A 15817-nucleotide genomic window follows, 5' to 3' on the forward strand; every position below is an offset into this window, starting at 1 on the left:
TCTTTTTCCTACTCTTTTTGTAAGACAGATAGTCCTCCTATATGACTCAGTGCATATATTTTGCAATTTTTTAGTTAACTCTATAAATATTTTTTATGGTTAAAAGCCCTGCTTAAAAAAAGTAGTGAACTGCAAAAAATGACAATGTTTCAAATAAATAATCTAAGTCTTATTAATAGAGCATATTTTCAGTTTAGGTTGATCATAGCATATCACCAAGTTGTAGAATTTGCAGTAGATTAGTTAAAACATGGCATTTTCGAGATTTAATATTACCAGTTTTTATGTCATCTGGAGGTCTTATTATTAAATGTGGCATCTTTGTGATGCATTAAATCAATTAATGCCTTTACCAAACTCCTTTCTATGTTAATTAAGGACATTGTGTTTACACTGTGTAAGACTGTGATATCAGTTGAGTTGTGAATGGAGAAGGAGTGAGCCGGTGGATTTAGGATATTTGTGGCAGTTTCTAGTTGATAGAACAGAGATTATGAATCGTTTATGAGACCAAATTCAGATAACAGATATATTTTATTCAAGCGGCACTGTGTTTTACAAAAATAGTTTATATTCACTTAAAATTGGGAGCTTTCATATAAAAATTCAGATCTCACATTTTAGAAATCTGACGACTCTGGGTTGGAATTGCTCATTTCTACAAGCCAATGATGAACCGGAACCGATGGCAGTTGTTCCATTTAAAGAGGGCGTGCCTCGAGTTTTCCACAGACACCACCCAGCCAGTCATTCAAGTTACCCGCCAGGTTAAACAATTCTCCTTACTAGGAAGAGGAACTAGGTAGCAAAGCAACAAGACAAAGTGAGATTGGCACTATACTTTCATTTAACAGGCACTAAATATTTGAGGAAGGGAGACAAACAAACCAGGAAAAAAATGCTATGATAAAAGAGATGAAAAGCTGGATAGAACTCTGGCTTCCAACTTCAACAGCTATTCATTTAACTGCCATTTTTTTTTACACTGTTTGTGGGTACATTGAATTATTGTGTGAGCATAGACTACTTGGCTGATTTACTGCATTTCTACCCCCAGCTGTTGCCCTATTGAAGTACCTCCTGTGAATGTTTTCCTGATTCAAGGAACAGTCTGACATATTATTATTAAAATGCAAATCTTTTTTTTAATTTTTACAAAGGCTGAAGAGATAACTTTAACAATCGGCCAAGCATTTGACCTGGCATACAGGAAATTTCTAGAATCTGGAGGAAAAGATGTTGAAACAAGAAAACAGATTGCAGGATTACAGAAAAGAGTGAGTAAACTAAGCTTGTTGTTTCACATTTATGTGATGTAAGTACAGGGAAACTTGCATATCATCAAACAAATTTAGAAGGCCTGCCATTCAATTTCCCCCACACTGATTGGAACTGCTTTCACTGTGTTCCTATAATTTTTCATTCCTGATCCCCTGCACAGTTTTTAACCATTTTATATTGAATTCCCACAAGAACTTAGTGTTCTCATGTGACTTTGCTTCACTTCCTGATGCTTCTCATGGGGATCAGAGCAGCAGAAGCAGCAGATGCTGGGTAAGTGGTTTCCCATGCAGATCAGATTCCTTTGTAATTAAATTACACCCTTTCTCCACTCTCTTCAAAATCATCATAAGCAAGTTTCACTGTCTTGTGGTTATACTCCGAGATTATGGGTACAGATTGCACAGAGCAGAAAGAAAACATAGAGATGAGGTATTAGGAACATGAAATTTGCACATACGTAAAAACTTATTTTAAATTTAATAATATGTCTTTCCAATGACATAGAATTCTCTGCTTCCCAAGCTTTATCAAAAAATTTTCCCCTGTACACAAGAGTACATTAAAATTGTAAATGACATGAAAGCCTATTCGTTAATGTAGCCAATATAATAGCCAATATTTTCCAAGAATGAATTTCTGAAGGTTATTCAATAATCATTTCCTTTTTAGATTCAAGACTTAGAAACAGAAAATATGGAACTTAAAAACAAAGTACAAGATTTGGAAAGCCAGTTAAGAATAACCCAAGTATCAACATCTCCAGTAAGTATATAGAATATGTGTGTGTTTTTTTTAGAAACAAGTTTTGATGGTGATAAAACATCTCTGGATCATCAGCTCTGCAATATTTCAAATAAACTCTGGGATCAGTAATTTAAAACTAAACACGGATAGAGATGAAAGGTGCTAAATAAGATTAATTAAAAAATTAAAGTTACCTAGATAGCTTAGACCAGAGTTGTTTTTCCATGTTGCTCTTTTCACTTGTATTTTCTAGAATAATTTAGCCCTCAATTTGGTGGCATATTCTTCCTTTCATTCGTATTGATTACTATTTACTGAGGTTAGATTTAATGATCTATGCCAATCTACCCCTGGAGTACTGAACTTCCTTTTAGAAACTGGACTGTTAACAACACTGAATTTGGTTTCTTATATTGCATAGCAAGAGTTCCCACTGGGAGTGACAGAATTGTATTTCAGGCACTGAAGTGAGTGATAGTCTCTGCAGGCAGCACTCAAGTATTTATAGTTAAATTGGAACTGCTTTCACTTTTTTGGTTCATCATAGATTTGAAATCCTTTTCCTAATACCATGTGTAATGCCATTATTTCGTGATTTTGGCTAAGGAAATTTTTTGGAGGGAGATGGAATTTAAAACAATTGGTATTTTTTTTTAGGCAAAATATATTTCGGAGGTTTTTTTTGCTTTTTGAATGATCCGTACTACTGATCTTCTCCATTGAAGTGTAGATTTTATTTTGCATTTTAAAAATATTTAATGTACAACTTACTGGCATGATACTATGAACTGAAATACAATTATGGCATTTGTAAAGTTTGAAAAAGAATTTTTGTTGCAAATTTTCAATTGCAAGTCCATTTTGGTTCACTCTCTAGGCTAACTCAATGAAAACTCTTTAGCATATATATATTTTGCTATCTAGTACTAGAATATTTTGCCAGTTCATCACCATGAAGAATCCTTTTATAAGAAGTTGCATTTAGAGTTTCAAATTTGGTGTGCCCTGGAAATGGGTCAAAAAACTTTCTTTCCTCTAAATTCACACTGAAGCTATTGGTTGCCATTAGTTGGACAGTGGAGCTGATATGGCCAAGATGAGAGAGGTTAGGGGTGATGCTTCCATGTTCCTATGTACCTTTGTTATGCACAATGAGGTGCTGGAGCATCTTTTTCAGGTTCTGGCGTTATTATAATATTCCTTCTTGTTTTTTCTTTTCACTATCATCACTATGTGCTTCTCATTGAGATTATGATTATTTCTTGCCTCTCGTATCCTAAGGAACAAAGCAGCAACTTAAACTCCTTCTTCAACCTTTAATCCCCAAATGCAGCAACACCCTTTTGTGTCTTGTTGAAAGTCTTATTATAAGCCATCCTATGAAACAAACTAGGAGTATAAAGATAAATGAAGGGAAAGATACTTTTTCAAGCAGTCTTAATAAGTCTTCAAGCAGTAGTTATTCCTGAAATTTATTGCATGTGAAAAGTAGCTTTACTTCAGTCTTTGCATTTACAAAGGAGTAAAGTAAGATCCATCACCATTTTGGATGCAAACCCAAAGCTTGTTCATTGTGTACCCTCTGTTTCTAGAAGGCGAACTAAAGATGTCACTTGAGGGGCAAGGTGGATTTAGGAAGAACAAAGAGGTTTGGGGCATGTTGATAAGACAGGCCCTTCTTGTATCTCTTGAAAGCAGACACTGCCCTGGACTAGCACTAGGGCGACTGAGAAGAAGGTGGGTCGTGGTTGGGAGTTCTGCAGGTGAACTGGTGATCTCACCTGGTTACCAGTCAGCTTCAGAAATGGCAAGGGGCAGGAGGAATGAAGAGATGAGCTTCAGTTTCCTTGACCCTCTGGTGAGATAGCCATCACAAGCAGTGAGCGTGACAGATGGTATGTAAGTGAAACACAGTCTGTCTGTGACTATATTCATTTATTCAGCAGTTCTCCTTGGTAGAGTCAGTTATATAAAAAACAATAAAATTATTCAAATAGCCAGTTATTAAAATGGATTAGCTCTCCTGAAGTTGTCATTTAATAATTATTATAGGCATTGTGTTCATCTCAGTATTAAATGTGTCTCAATAGAATGCTTCAAAGACTATAACTCAAAGGTTGAATAAAAACAAAGAAATCATTTTCTCTAAACCACTCTTTTGCACTTAATACACGTGTAGAAAATTTATTGCATCATTGATCATTATGTAGATAACTCAAATTATAACTTGGCAATCCACTTATATTCTTTTGTTACAGTAATATCTTTGTATTTTTTCTTTATTTTAACTTTTAAAAATTACTTGTCTCATTACTTTTCGGCTCCTAAAGTCTTATTATATGATTTTTGAAATTGCTGATACACTGGAGGATGTACCTCTTCTTTAAGACAAAAAATAGAAATTATTTGGTTCTTAAAAGAAATTGAACTCAACATTTTAAAATTGCTAAAATATATCTGATTAACTCAAATGGTTTTGAAAATATTGTCATAGGTATTTATTAACACGTTTGAAAAATTTTTCTGAAGAGAATACGCACAAATATTGTTGCCTTTCACTTTCAATTTTAGTTACGTAGTTGTGAAATAAATTAATATAACACTACAGGCATCTATATTTTTTTCACATCTGTTAAAATGAGCTCCCAGTTTTCTGATATTAAAAATAAACTAAAATTAATAAAATTAAATTACCTAGGGTTATTTATTAAGTATGAAATGTTACCATGCTTATAAATATCCACGCTGTTGAAGGTTTGTTAATGATTCCAACTGTTGAAATTGTTTTTGAAAAACAATGAAAATTGTAAATAATTAAATATAAATTCAAAATATAGGTACTGCTTGTTTAATAGCTTGCAATGGGTCTGCAGTAAAGCAAATTTCTGTTAAGTTAGAAATGTTTTACACCTGTTCTTATGAAATTTGAGCATGAGTTTTATAGGACACACAGCCAGGACACCAAGCCCCTCACAGAGTGCCACCATATCTGTTCAAGTTAACGCACAGTAAATGCCAATTGGCTTTTAACTCTGGAAACGAGACTCAGTAGGTTTTGTTTGTTTTGCTCTCAGAGGACAGAAGGATAGAATGCTCCCTAATTGCTAAAGTTCTCAGCAGTTTATTTCAAGGATTAGAGGCAGCAATTAACACATTATTTGAAGAAGCATGGAAGTGAATTATGAATCTCATTATGCACATTGAAATTACAGTGTAGGTGGGTTTGGAATATACAATTAATTTGGCATCAGATTTTCCATGACCTTTCAGTGTGTTATGGAGAGAGGAACCCCCAAGACAGACGACTTCACAAATGACCAGCCCAAGACAGACCTTAATCCTATTAGGAGCCAAATTTTCCTAAGTCACACAAAGGTAACTCTTTTGCCACATAAAATACTCCAATTCAGAAGTGATTCTCTATAAATGATTTAATACTATAATTTGGTTCATAACAATAAACACAGAAACACAATAATTTTCTGAACTATCAAGATTTGCTAGTCAAACACAATATAGTCACATCAAGCAATTACTAGTCAAAGTAAAATAAACGGCTGTCTCTAATCTTAGCTTTAAAATAGTCTCCTTGAGAAGAAGGAGAAGAGAACAAAAGTAAGACTGGAATTTCGGGTGTTTTGTGGCATTAAAAGTAATGTAGAAAATGAAAATAATGTAAATTACTGGAATAGATTAGAATCTTCTTATCAGTGTGTGATGAAATAGCAGATAGACTCAGTTATGGGAAACACCAGAAAAATAAGAAAAAACATTTTTAGTAAAATTTGATTAGATAACTAAAAGATGACAAGCCATCTTCCCCAGCAAGAGGTCCAAAGTTAAAGTTGAATTTGTGTAACACAGGACAATAGTTCAAAGGAACCAGATCCACTAATAAGAAATTACAGTCTTACTTAGAGATGTTGATCTTTTTATTCTATATTAAATCATAGATTAAAAATGTGAGGCCCTGTCGAGTAGAATGTCCCAGATGGAAAGCCTTTATACTTTAAGGAGTCACCGTGTAAGTGAGAACACTGATGCATTTCTCTGCTCTCCTCAGAGGCACCCTAAGGAAAGGTTGCTATTTCCTAGGTGGTGGGCTGCCAACCACTTGTGTGTTATATACGTCATTGTGAATTGGTCATACAGATTTATTTTGAAGATGTATACTAAGTAATTTTAGGTTCAACCTTTTAATGAAAATATTTAAAAATTCTAAAAAGTCCTTTCATGGTTTCATTATGTAGATTTTAGTTTTGTTTTTATTTTTCCTAGTCCCGCTAAGTCATCACTGGTATTTTGAATGATAACAAGTTAGTCAATGCGAAGGGCTGAAAACAGTATCCAGACCTTTGTGGCTGGAGCATAGTGATCAAGAGCCAAAATAGTTGGAGATGACATTGGAAAGACAGCCAGAGTCTAGATTTTATAGGTCCTTATATGCCATGGTAAAGGTTTTGTAATTTTTTTTAGATTACAAATAAAATAATGAGAAGTTACTCAAAGGTTTTAAACAGGGGATTTGGGGACCATCTGGCTGCTGTATGTACCATGGGCTATAGAAAGGCCAAAGTGAGGTGCCAAAAATTAGCTAGGAGGCTATTTCAATAGTCGAGGAGTGGGGGAAGGGTAAATTAGTCTAGAATTATGTCAGTTGAGATGATGAGCATAGCTTGATTCTTGACAAATTTGGAAGTATAGCTTGCAGGATGTACTGATGGATCGGTTGGGGGCTGTAGAATAAAAGAGGGATCAGGATTATCCCTTAGAGTTTTATCCTGAGCATCTGGGTGGCAGTGCCATTTTCCGAAATAGACATGACTTGGGGGAGGTGAATAATAAAGAATCAGTAGTACTTCACTTTTGCTCATGTTACTTCTGCCTACTGGGCGGCCAACTGGAGATGTTTATTAGACGGTTGGATATACGAATCTGGAATTCAAGGAGGAGGTCACAATATAGTACTTGAATGAAAAAGGTTTGCTCTTTTTCTGTCAACATTTGGACTATTGTTTATTGTTTTATTTAATACGTCCAATATAAATTTGCCCAGTGTAATGTTATAGAGAAGTTTAGTTCTAGTTAAGGAAAACAAAATAAGAGACTTTTTTTTTTTTGCTCAGTATTAAAAATAGAAGACGTTCCTAACTACGAAAAATGTATATCTTTAATATATATCCCAAACTCTTTTTCACATAAAACCAGTCCTCACATGTATGATGAATGAAGGACTTCTCTTATTTTTCATTTTCTCGTGTATAAATTGACATGCTATTTTTTAAGTTGTTCTTAACAAGCAGAATGCTTACATGTCTCCTAAATACCCCTGGAATGGTTCAATCATGGGTTCCTTTTCTGGCAAATGAATTAGACTTTGATAATACCCATACTACATACCTCTGTATCACACTGAAATTGTGGAAATCTCTTCATTGGTTTTAGAAATTGGGTCCTTATTTTATACAGTCATTTAGATAGACTGAGAAATTTCCGTTGCTTGACTGTGCTATTTGCCTCTTGCTCTGTTCTAGTGGTTTGGCAATAGATTAGAGGTTGGGTTTTCCACCATTTGGTACTAATTATCTAGGAACAATCTGATTTCCATTTATTACATTCACATGGTCATGCTGCCTGTATTTATATCAGAAAAAAGGGTTTATTCTGCCCTCCTAGCCTCATGAATGCCTCTAGAAGATTGTTCCATTATAAGATGTGGGCACAGCAAGTTAAATCAAATTGTTCCTCTTGATTCTTGTGTCTGGATGCTTACATTTTATTTTTCTGGCTATAGAAGCTTTTAACCAAATCAGACTATTGCCAGGAAGTTAAATGAATAAAATTGTAGTCCTAAGAAACACTGGACTTTCTATTGCTAAGTAAAATAAAGGTCTGCCTTTCAATTAAACCAAGTGTTACTGGGTAAAAATTCTACCTTTACATAATCAACTGTGTGGCTACTGATTAGCCTTGATAGGACAATTATAACCTAAAATGTGTATTTCATTGTGGGTAAACAAAACTGCCTATTTATCTTCCTCTAGTGTTTCTCAACTACTATTGAAGTGAAGATGGGTAAGAGCAGATTGTGAAAACTCTCAATTACACAGCAAGCCAAATGTGAATCTTTAAACAAAGACAACAATTTTAAACATGAACACTGATTCAAGAACATTTGTTGCCCACAAAAAATGATTACTGGTCCACAACTTCACTTTCATAATTGTTACTTGCACAAAAGATGATTCTAAAGAAGTAAACCTGTCTAATGGGAAGAAAAATACATTTCATTCCAGTTCTGATCATGAGTACCTGATCAAGTCATTTAATCTCTCCTTGTTCCAGTTTTCCTCTTTGGGATATGTAGACAATCATATCCATTTAACTTGCAAGATTCTTATAAGAACATATAAGATAATAGGTATTACAACTAAGAGACTGATATAACCAAACTGTGGATCTAGAAATCAAAAAATACATTCCTCGTGCTATAAATTCTAAATTCTAGAAGTTGTTAGTTTTAAAGCTTATTTAAAAAGTGATGTTGAAAATGTGCCACAGTAGTGAACTTTAAAAGTATGAATCCAGGAGTCTGGCCCAGTGGCATAGTGGTTAGGTGTATGCGCTTCACTTCAGCGGCCCGGGGTTTGCAGGTTCAGATCCTGGGCGAGGACCTACACACCACTTGTCAAGCCATGCTGTGGTGGCTTCCCACATACAAAATGGAGGAAGATTGGCAAAGATGTTAGCTCAAGAACAATCTTCCTCAAGCAAAAAGAGGAAGATTGGCAACAGATGTTAGCTCAAGGCCAATCTTTCTCACCACAAAAAAAAAAAGAAAAAAAGTATGAACCAGCATAGCAATATAAAAGGATTTGCTAGAACATTTTACATGGCCATTATATTTCCCCATCTTTAATGTATTAATAACCTACCCATTTTTTTAACTAGAAAAATTTAATTTAGGAATCTATATTTAAAATATAAATTTAACAAATTTACTTTTTAAATTTAATTCTAAGTAGAATTTTGAATCTCTACTATTTTAATAATTGTGATAAATCATATTTTAATCTTAAAGTTGTTTGTTGTACATTTTAAAAGGGTCTTTGAAGATTTATATTGCTAAAAAAAGCATAAAATAAAATTTCCATATCATTCTAGTATTTCTTTAGATGTTACCACAGAACTGTTTAATCTTTAATACAGTTCTTTTGTTGTTGTTTAAATGTATTTAGCATTTACTGATAGGATTCAAACCCTTTTATGACAATTCATCATTGTCGTCATATTTAGGCAAAGCTCAAGGTTGAAATATTCACCGTAGCCTAAATGCACCAAGCCACTACTTACTGAAAGAGCGAGCTACAAAACAACAATGTACCTCAAATATGGCTACGCATTATTAATATGTCTTAATTACCTAACAACTTCTGCATAATTAACACGTAATTGTTAAGCACAGACTTTCTCATTCCCCTTAGTATAATAATTCAGATTCTGTGCACCTTCCTCTCTACCAAAGCACTTGGAATTATGAGCATAAACTGTGGTGTCATGATCTTCTGTAGGAAGTCCAAAAATTTTGGTTTCTAGCCATCTGTCAAAATACTGAAAGAAGGTCTAGGCCCAAAATAAAAATATCAAACTGATTCCATCTAAAATAGGTATTTAATTTCTTAAAAAAATAAATATTCTCAACCAGTTAAAAATGGCAGCTTAAAAAATGACTAGTTCCTGATCCCTTAAATTTAGAGACACCACTCAAAATATTTATCTTGTACCAAAAATGTCACTGTCTGCCATTTAGATTCTATATTCTCATGTTCTTACTCTTTTTTGGTAAGCCCTAATAGTTTGGTGCAGAATCAGACACTAGTGAAGTATATGCAAATATTTAAATATCCTGGGCTCACATATAATTCTTATAAGGAATCAGATGTAGCATCGAATTCCTTGACTTGAGTCATTTCTAAGTTAGGAGTCACAGCTCAAATGTCAGCAGGGGCCAGGCTGTGACATCAATTTGTGAAATGGGCATGTGGTGGTAGCGAGGAATTGGAGAGTGTACACCACCTTAAAACGCACAGCTAATACTCAATACCAGTCAATGATTTTCATGCAAGTTTGTGGGCCTGCTTTCCAGCTTTTCTAACTTCTCAAGAAAAGCTCTGGATTTTAATGTGCAATCTCTTAATACTTTCCTTCAAGCAACTGAATCAATATTTAAAAAGACCTGTGTGACCCAAACAAAAAATGCCAGTTGATCAAATCTAGATTACTGATGACTCAAAGGAAACCTGTAATTGAGAGTGTTAGAGTCTTAGACTTTAGATGCCAAAACCATTGATAGATATCCCTGCTTTACCGTTTTCAAAGTGAAAATACCTCTTAATTGGGGCATTTAAATACTTGATTATTTTCCTAATATATACGTTCTTCATTTGTATAAGTATACCTTCTAAAAGGAAGTAGAATGCATAATTTTAACACCATGTTAAACACTAGAACACTTTTAAGTTAGGTTGTTTTGGCCTTCAGTTTGTTTTGAGGTATCTGGGAAAGATTTTTTGGCCAATACAAGTCATAAAATAATATAGAGTACTCTCATTTATGTTATAAGCCAGATGATATGAAAGACAACTTCCACTTAATATCTTATTATGTTTTATTCAGGACAGACGTCCTTATCAATTTACAGTTTAAGTTAAAAAATTGTTGTAGTATAAATTAAACAATAAATATTCATAGACAGTTTATTATATATCTAGTACTCTAATATCCAGTACTGTTATATAGAGTATTTTAGAAATAAAAATTTTATCGATAAGGAACTTACAGATTGTCACCTATAATTAAGTAAAAGATGGTCACCAATCACAAAATTATACAGTAAACTATGTAGACCATAAAATAGATTTGAAAATTATATACATACATGCATACATGTATACATATCTATAGATAGGTAGGTAGGTAGGTAGATAGATCCATCGATCACTATGGAGATCAATAGGGAAAGCTATAATTATATAACTGTATATGCATATTAATAGAGTGATAAATCATGTAACTCAGACCATCAGAGATTTGCTTCCACACTGAACCCTTCCCTCAACTTAAGTCTGTCATATTATACTGGCTTGTTTTCCCCTCTGCTTCCAGAAATGTATGAAGAGATGATTCCTACCTTAAAGACTTCCTTCAAACTTGTTGGTTCTCTTAACTATAATTTTGGTTACAACCTCTCACTATGAGGTTTATCAAAAGCCAGATTTATGTTGGCTGCCTCAAAGTCCTACTAGTGTTGAAAAAAATCTCTGAAGTGTGAGTTGTAGTTGAGAAGTCCAACTCCAGGCCAAATCCTGTCAGGCCCTATCATAGGCAATCACAAAGGCTTTACCAGGCAAGCCTCGGGGTAGGGGGAGGCTGCCCTCCCCACACCAGATTTAGTGCACAGTATGGAGGATTTGTAGTCAAGCACCCCCAGGCCCACCATGCTCTTCCGCATATCTGCATTCTCACCCCAGGTGCCTACATTCAGAGGTTACCTTATTGGAGGCCCTTGGCCAAGGCCTCTCATAAGTGCGTCTGTCAGACTATCTTCTGGGGACCTTGATACTTTTCTCCAATATGACTCAGTATTGAGTATTTTTCTTCTCCTAGACCATTCCTTCCTTCTGCTCTCCCTCACCCCCCCCCCCCAAAAAAAAGCCAGCCAGAACCTTTGGTTCAGGGCTCCCTCAGTGGAGAGGCAATGCTCGGCTTTTGCGCTGATACTCTGAGCTTTGCCCAGTGCCGTGCCCTGGGGTTTTAAAAATGCGGCACTGGTGGAGCCAGCACCTTCTTTCTGGCCTCTTGCTTGTACTATCACAGTAAATGAATAAAAGCTTAATTATTACTTTCATTTTGGCTTGTTGTTTTAATTGACTGCTCTGACTTCTGGCAGCTCAGCTCTCTCCTGCTCAGCTCTTGACAGTAGCTCTCCACGATGTAATGGAAATAGCTGCTGAAAGTCATCCAAAGACTGATGTTCAGACCCAGTACAGTGTACTACTTGTTCATTATCTTATTATTTATTTTCTCTCTGATTTATTTGAGACGTTTGATGACTCTCTCTGCCCATCTCCCAAAAGTCTTACCATTTGGAACTTACTACCTATAGAAAGGGCATGATGATCGGAGTCAGATTGTTTTGAATTTTGGCTCTGCTTCTTACCTCCTATAGGAATAAGTCACAAAGTATCTACAAGCCTTAATTCCCATATCTTAGGACATAACATTGCTAATATTAATACTTCAAAAGAATGTTTTGAGGATTAAATCTAAAATGTATATTGTAACCTTTTTGGAAAATTCTAGAAAGTCTCAACTTTTTACTAGTCTTTACTCCTGCTTCAATGACTATTTTTTTCTTATTACTGTCCTTCCTTTTCCTATCTCATTACGCAGAGGCTCTCTCAGAAATAAATCTTTAGGCTTTCCCCATTTTCTTTTCCACTCTTTTCCTCTCAAAGCAATATTTTATTTAATTATCCAAAAATGTAATATTTCAGTGAAAAATAGTCAAATTAAACAATCCAGGATCTAAGGACTATTGCAATAGGAAAATCTACTCAACTATTTGTTTTAATTTTAGTAAAGTTATTTTGAAATTGCTTATCATTTATACACTATAACATTCAACAAGTAAATTTTCATATATACTTTTTCCTTTTTCCTCCATGTCTCCTTTCTTCTCCTTAGTATATTTCTCTGTCATTCCTTTACAGCTGCTGCACAAAATGTCTGATCATGAGCAACACGGGTTTCAGAGATGCTCATCCTCTTTCTGGCATAGTAGTGACGATTCATCTCCCTGTCTAAATATTTCTTCCATTACTGTCACTCCTGTCAACTCGCCTGATTCCAGACTATCATTGGGACTGTTAGTACCACCACCTTCTAAATGTGGCCTTCCCAAGCCAATCAGTGAGAGCAGCATCCCAAGACCTCATGTAATTTGCTAAACAGAATTTTTTTTTATTATCCTACTTATTTTTTTTTTAATTCTGCCAAAATGTGCCATTTATATAGTAATGAAAAAATCAGGTATGTCTTGAATCAATATGTTGTGATCTGGGGACTTTGTGTGTCATTTTTGCTTCCTTTGCTTACCTGATATCAGAGTTTCAAGTAGGGAGTAGTGATGGTATAAAAATCCACAGAAAGATGAAATAGGACAGGTACTTCCAAAATCCATCAGATATGGCAATTGGGAAATTCGGTCATCAGTGATATTGGTAAAAGCAGTTTCAGTGGAGTTCAGCAAGAAGAGCAAAGTCTAGACTGATGTGAGTTGAGGATTGAATGAAGGAAAATGTAGAGCAGGAAATGTAGTACCTCTTTCAAGGATCTTAGCTTTGAAGGGAAGAGAATGAGAGGTGAGAGTCTAGAGGAGTAAAGAAGGACAGAATAAAGACAGTTTTGGTTGGTTTGTTTTGTGTTTAACATCAGTCGAGATTGAGTATCTTTATATTCTGCAAAAGAGGAGAGAGATGGAAGCCAGGGGAACTAGAGGGATGGGATTAGGAGAACAATGCTCCTGAGTAGGGGGAAAGAGCTGAGGGATAAGGTTGCCGTGAAGTCTTTGGGTGGTATTTATGACTGATAAAGTCAAGAAACTGTTAAAGAAAGGGAGATGGCAACAATTTTCCTGCATGAGAAATGTGCTAACAGTCATGTTAACTGAAGAGCACATCTATCACTCTACACAGTTAGCCTTATTTTTCATCATTGTCTGCATCTGTGAATCAGAAAAATAAATGTATTCTAAGAACACTAATTTTAATATGAACCACTTTAAGCAATTTCTGTTCATGTTCTTATAAGAAAAGCAAATTTCTCCTTACTATTCCTCTCCAAAATGAGAATTCTCTTTCTTTAGAATATATATTTATTATATTATAGATTATAGATTATAATATTAGACTATAATATATAACTATAGATTATATATATGTTATATATTATACATATAATCTTTGTGTGTGTGTGTGTGTGTGTGTGTGTGTATATATATATATATATATAAATAAATAATTTTTTTCCCTGTGCAGCAAAGTGATGATTGTTTCATTCTTACATTATGTCCTGGCCCAGTCTGGCCCAGATAACTTAATGATTTTGGTGGTATATTTAGTAATTATTAATTTATTTCACAAGGTAGCTATTATGGAAAACAATGAAATTTTATTTCAGGAATGAAAGGCACTACAATGAATATAATAGTTGGCTGCCATTGTAGTTATAAATACAAATTAAGATATATTCTTTAAAGTTTTTAAAACTTTATTATTTTAAAATAAAGTTATTTTTAAAATACAATTTTGTTGGTTTTACAAGTTGTTTAAAATTTAAATAGTTTTAAAATTTTATTTTAAAATTTTTAAAATAATGTTGTGTAAGATTATACTTTAGTTATAATCTTATACAAAATATATTACTAAAATCATGTTTTTATACAGTTCTAACATGTTTTCAATTCTGTGATATAAATGGCAATTATTTCTAGATATACAAAAAATCCAGTATATCTTTTATATCTTTCTAGAATAGTATTGTCACCATTTTTACCATCATCTTTGAGAACATTTTTGTTTTTGGAGAAATTTTCTTGCCAATGAGCATTTGGCATAACTGGTTGAATCATAGGAACTTGCCAGTATTTAACTATTTTTTATCTACAAAATGACAAGTTTATATGATTCAACTGAATTTGTTGTTGTTTATATATGTTTTATATGTATATGAAATATTTAACATTATAATGTGTCTACATGAAATACTACCCTAATTAATATTATCTTCATTGCAGGCAGGCAGTCTGACACCTAAGTCACCCTCCACTGACATCTTTGATATGATTCCATTTTCTCCAATATCACATCAGTCTTCGATACCTGCTCGCAATGGCACGCAGCCACCTCCAGTACCTAGTAGATCTACTGAGATTAGTAAGCCTTCTAAACAAATCAATATTCTGTGCTGTATTTGTGTACATTTTAAATGTTTAATTAACACTGTATGAAAAATTATGTATCTTAACAAGCTCACTAAAAATTTTAATCACTAAAGTATTATGTTTATATATACATGCCAAATTCAGTTAATTATATTTTACTTTATTTTTTTTTTATAATTTTATTTATTTATTTTTCCCCCCAAAGCCCCAGTAGATAGTTGTATGTCATAGCTGCACATCCTTCTAGTTGCTGTATGTGGGACGCGGCCCCAGCATGGCAAGAGAAGCAGTGCGTCGGTGCGCGCCTGGGATCCCAACCCAGGCTGCCAGCGCAGAACGCACGCACTCAACCACTAAGCCATGGGGCCGGCCCTTGCTTTATAATCAGAACATACTACTAAAAACATCACTATTTGCATTTCAAACTGTTTTATGAAAAATGATATTTTCATATAGGTTTATTTACATCATAATACAAAGCACTTAATTATATTTTTATTTTGTTTGGAATTATATTTTTAATGTTTTAATTTAATGATTACAAACAATTCTGGTGATAATTATTTTAACCATTTTTGGCATACTTAATAGAGCTTAGCTTAAATTTTTTGTTATCATAGAGTATACGGATAGTCTTAGTTGAAGAAATATATAAATTTATGAATTCCATGATTTGTTTATTTATTACCCCTATGTAAGGGTTCTTTCTTTGATAACTAAATTGATATAAATGCATTGCTTTTCTGATTAACCTTTTTATATCTGCAAGGCACATAAAAGTCTCTT

The 15817-nt window shown here is 34.0% G+C and overlaps 1 protein-coding gene across 7 annotated transcripts in view; it reads left to right on the plus strand.

Moving 5' to 3' along the window:
- The window catches only part of GULP1 (GULP PTB domain containing engulfment adaptor 1), a 287155-nt gene that overhangs the window by 261227 nt on the left and 10111 nt on the right, over nucleotides 1-15817 (plus strand). For 4 of the 7 annotated variants that reach the window (XM_087435469.1, XM_087435472.1, XM_087435473.1 and 1 more), the window contains 4 exons: nucleotides 1161-1277; nucleotides 1474-1554; nucleotides 1954-2046; nucleotides 14885-15023. In XM_087435469.1, coding sequence (XP_087291595.1) covers nucleotides 1161-1277; nucleotides 1474-1554; nucleotides 1954-2046; nucleotides 14885-15023 — 430 coding nt within the window. Of the gene's footprint in view, nucleotides 1-1160; nucleotides 1278-1473; nucleotides 1555-1953; nucleotides 2047-12800; nucleotides 13026-14884; nucleotides 15024-15817 lie in introns of all 7 variants that reach the window. The other 3 variants (XM_087435474.1, XM_087435475.1, XM_087435476.1) reach the window with 2 other exon arrangements.

The sequence above is a fragment of the Ceratotherium simum genome, chromosome 9, assembly GCF_057802395.1.
Source record: "Ceratotherium simum simum isolate JZ-2026a chromosome 9, ASM5780239v1, whole genome shotgun sequence".
NCBI classification, from domain to species: Eukaryota; Metazoa; Chordata; class Mammalia; order Perissodactyla; family Rhinocerotidae; genus Ceratotherium; species Ceratotherium simum.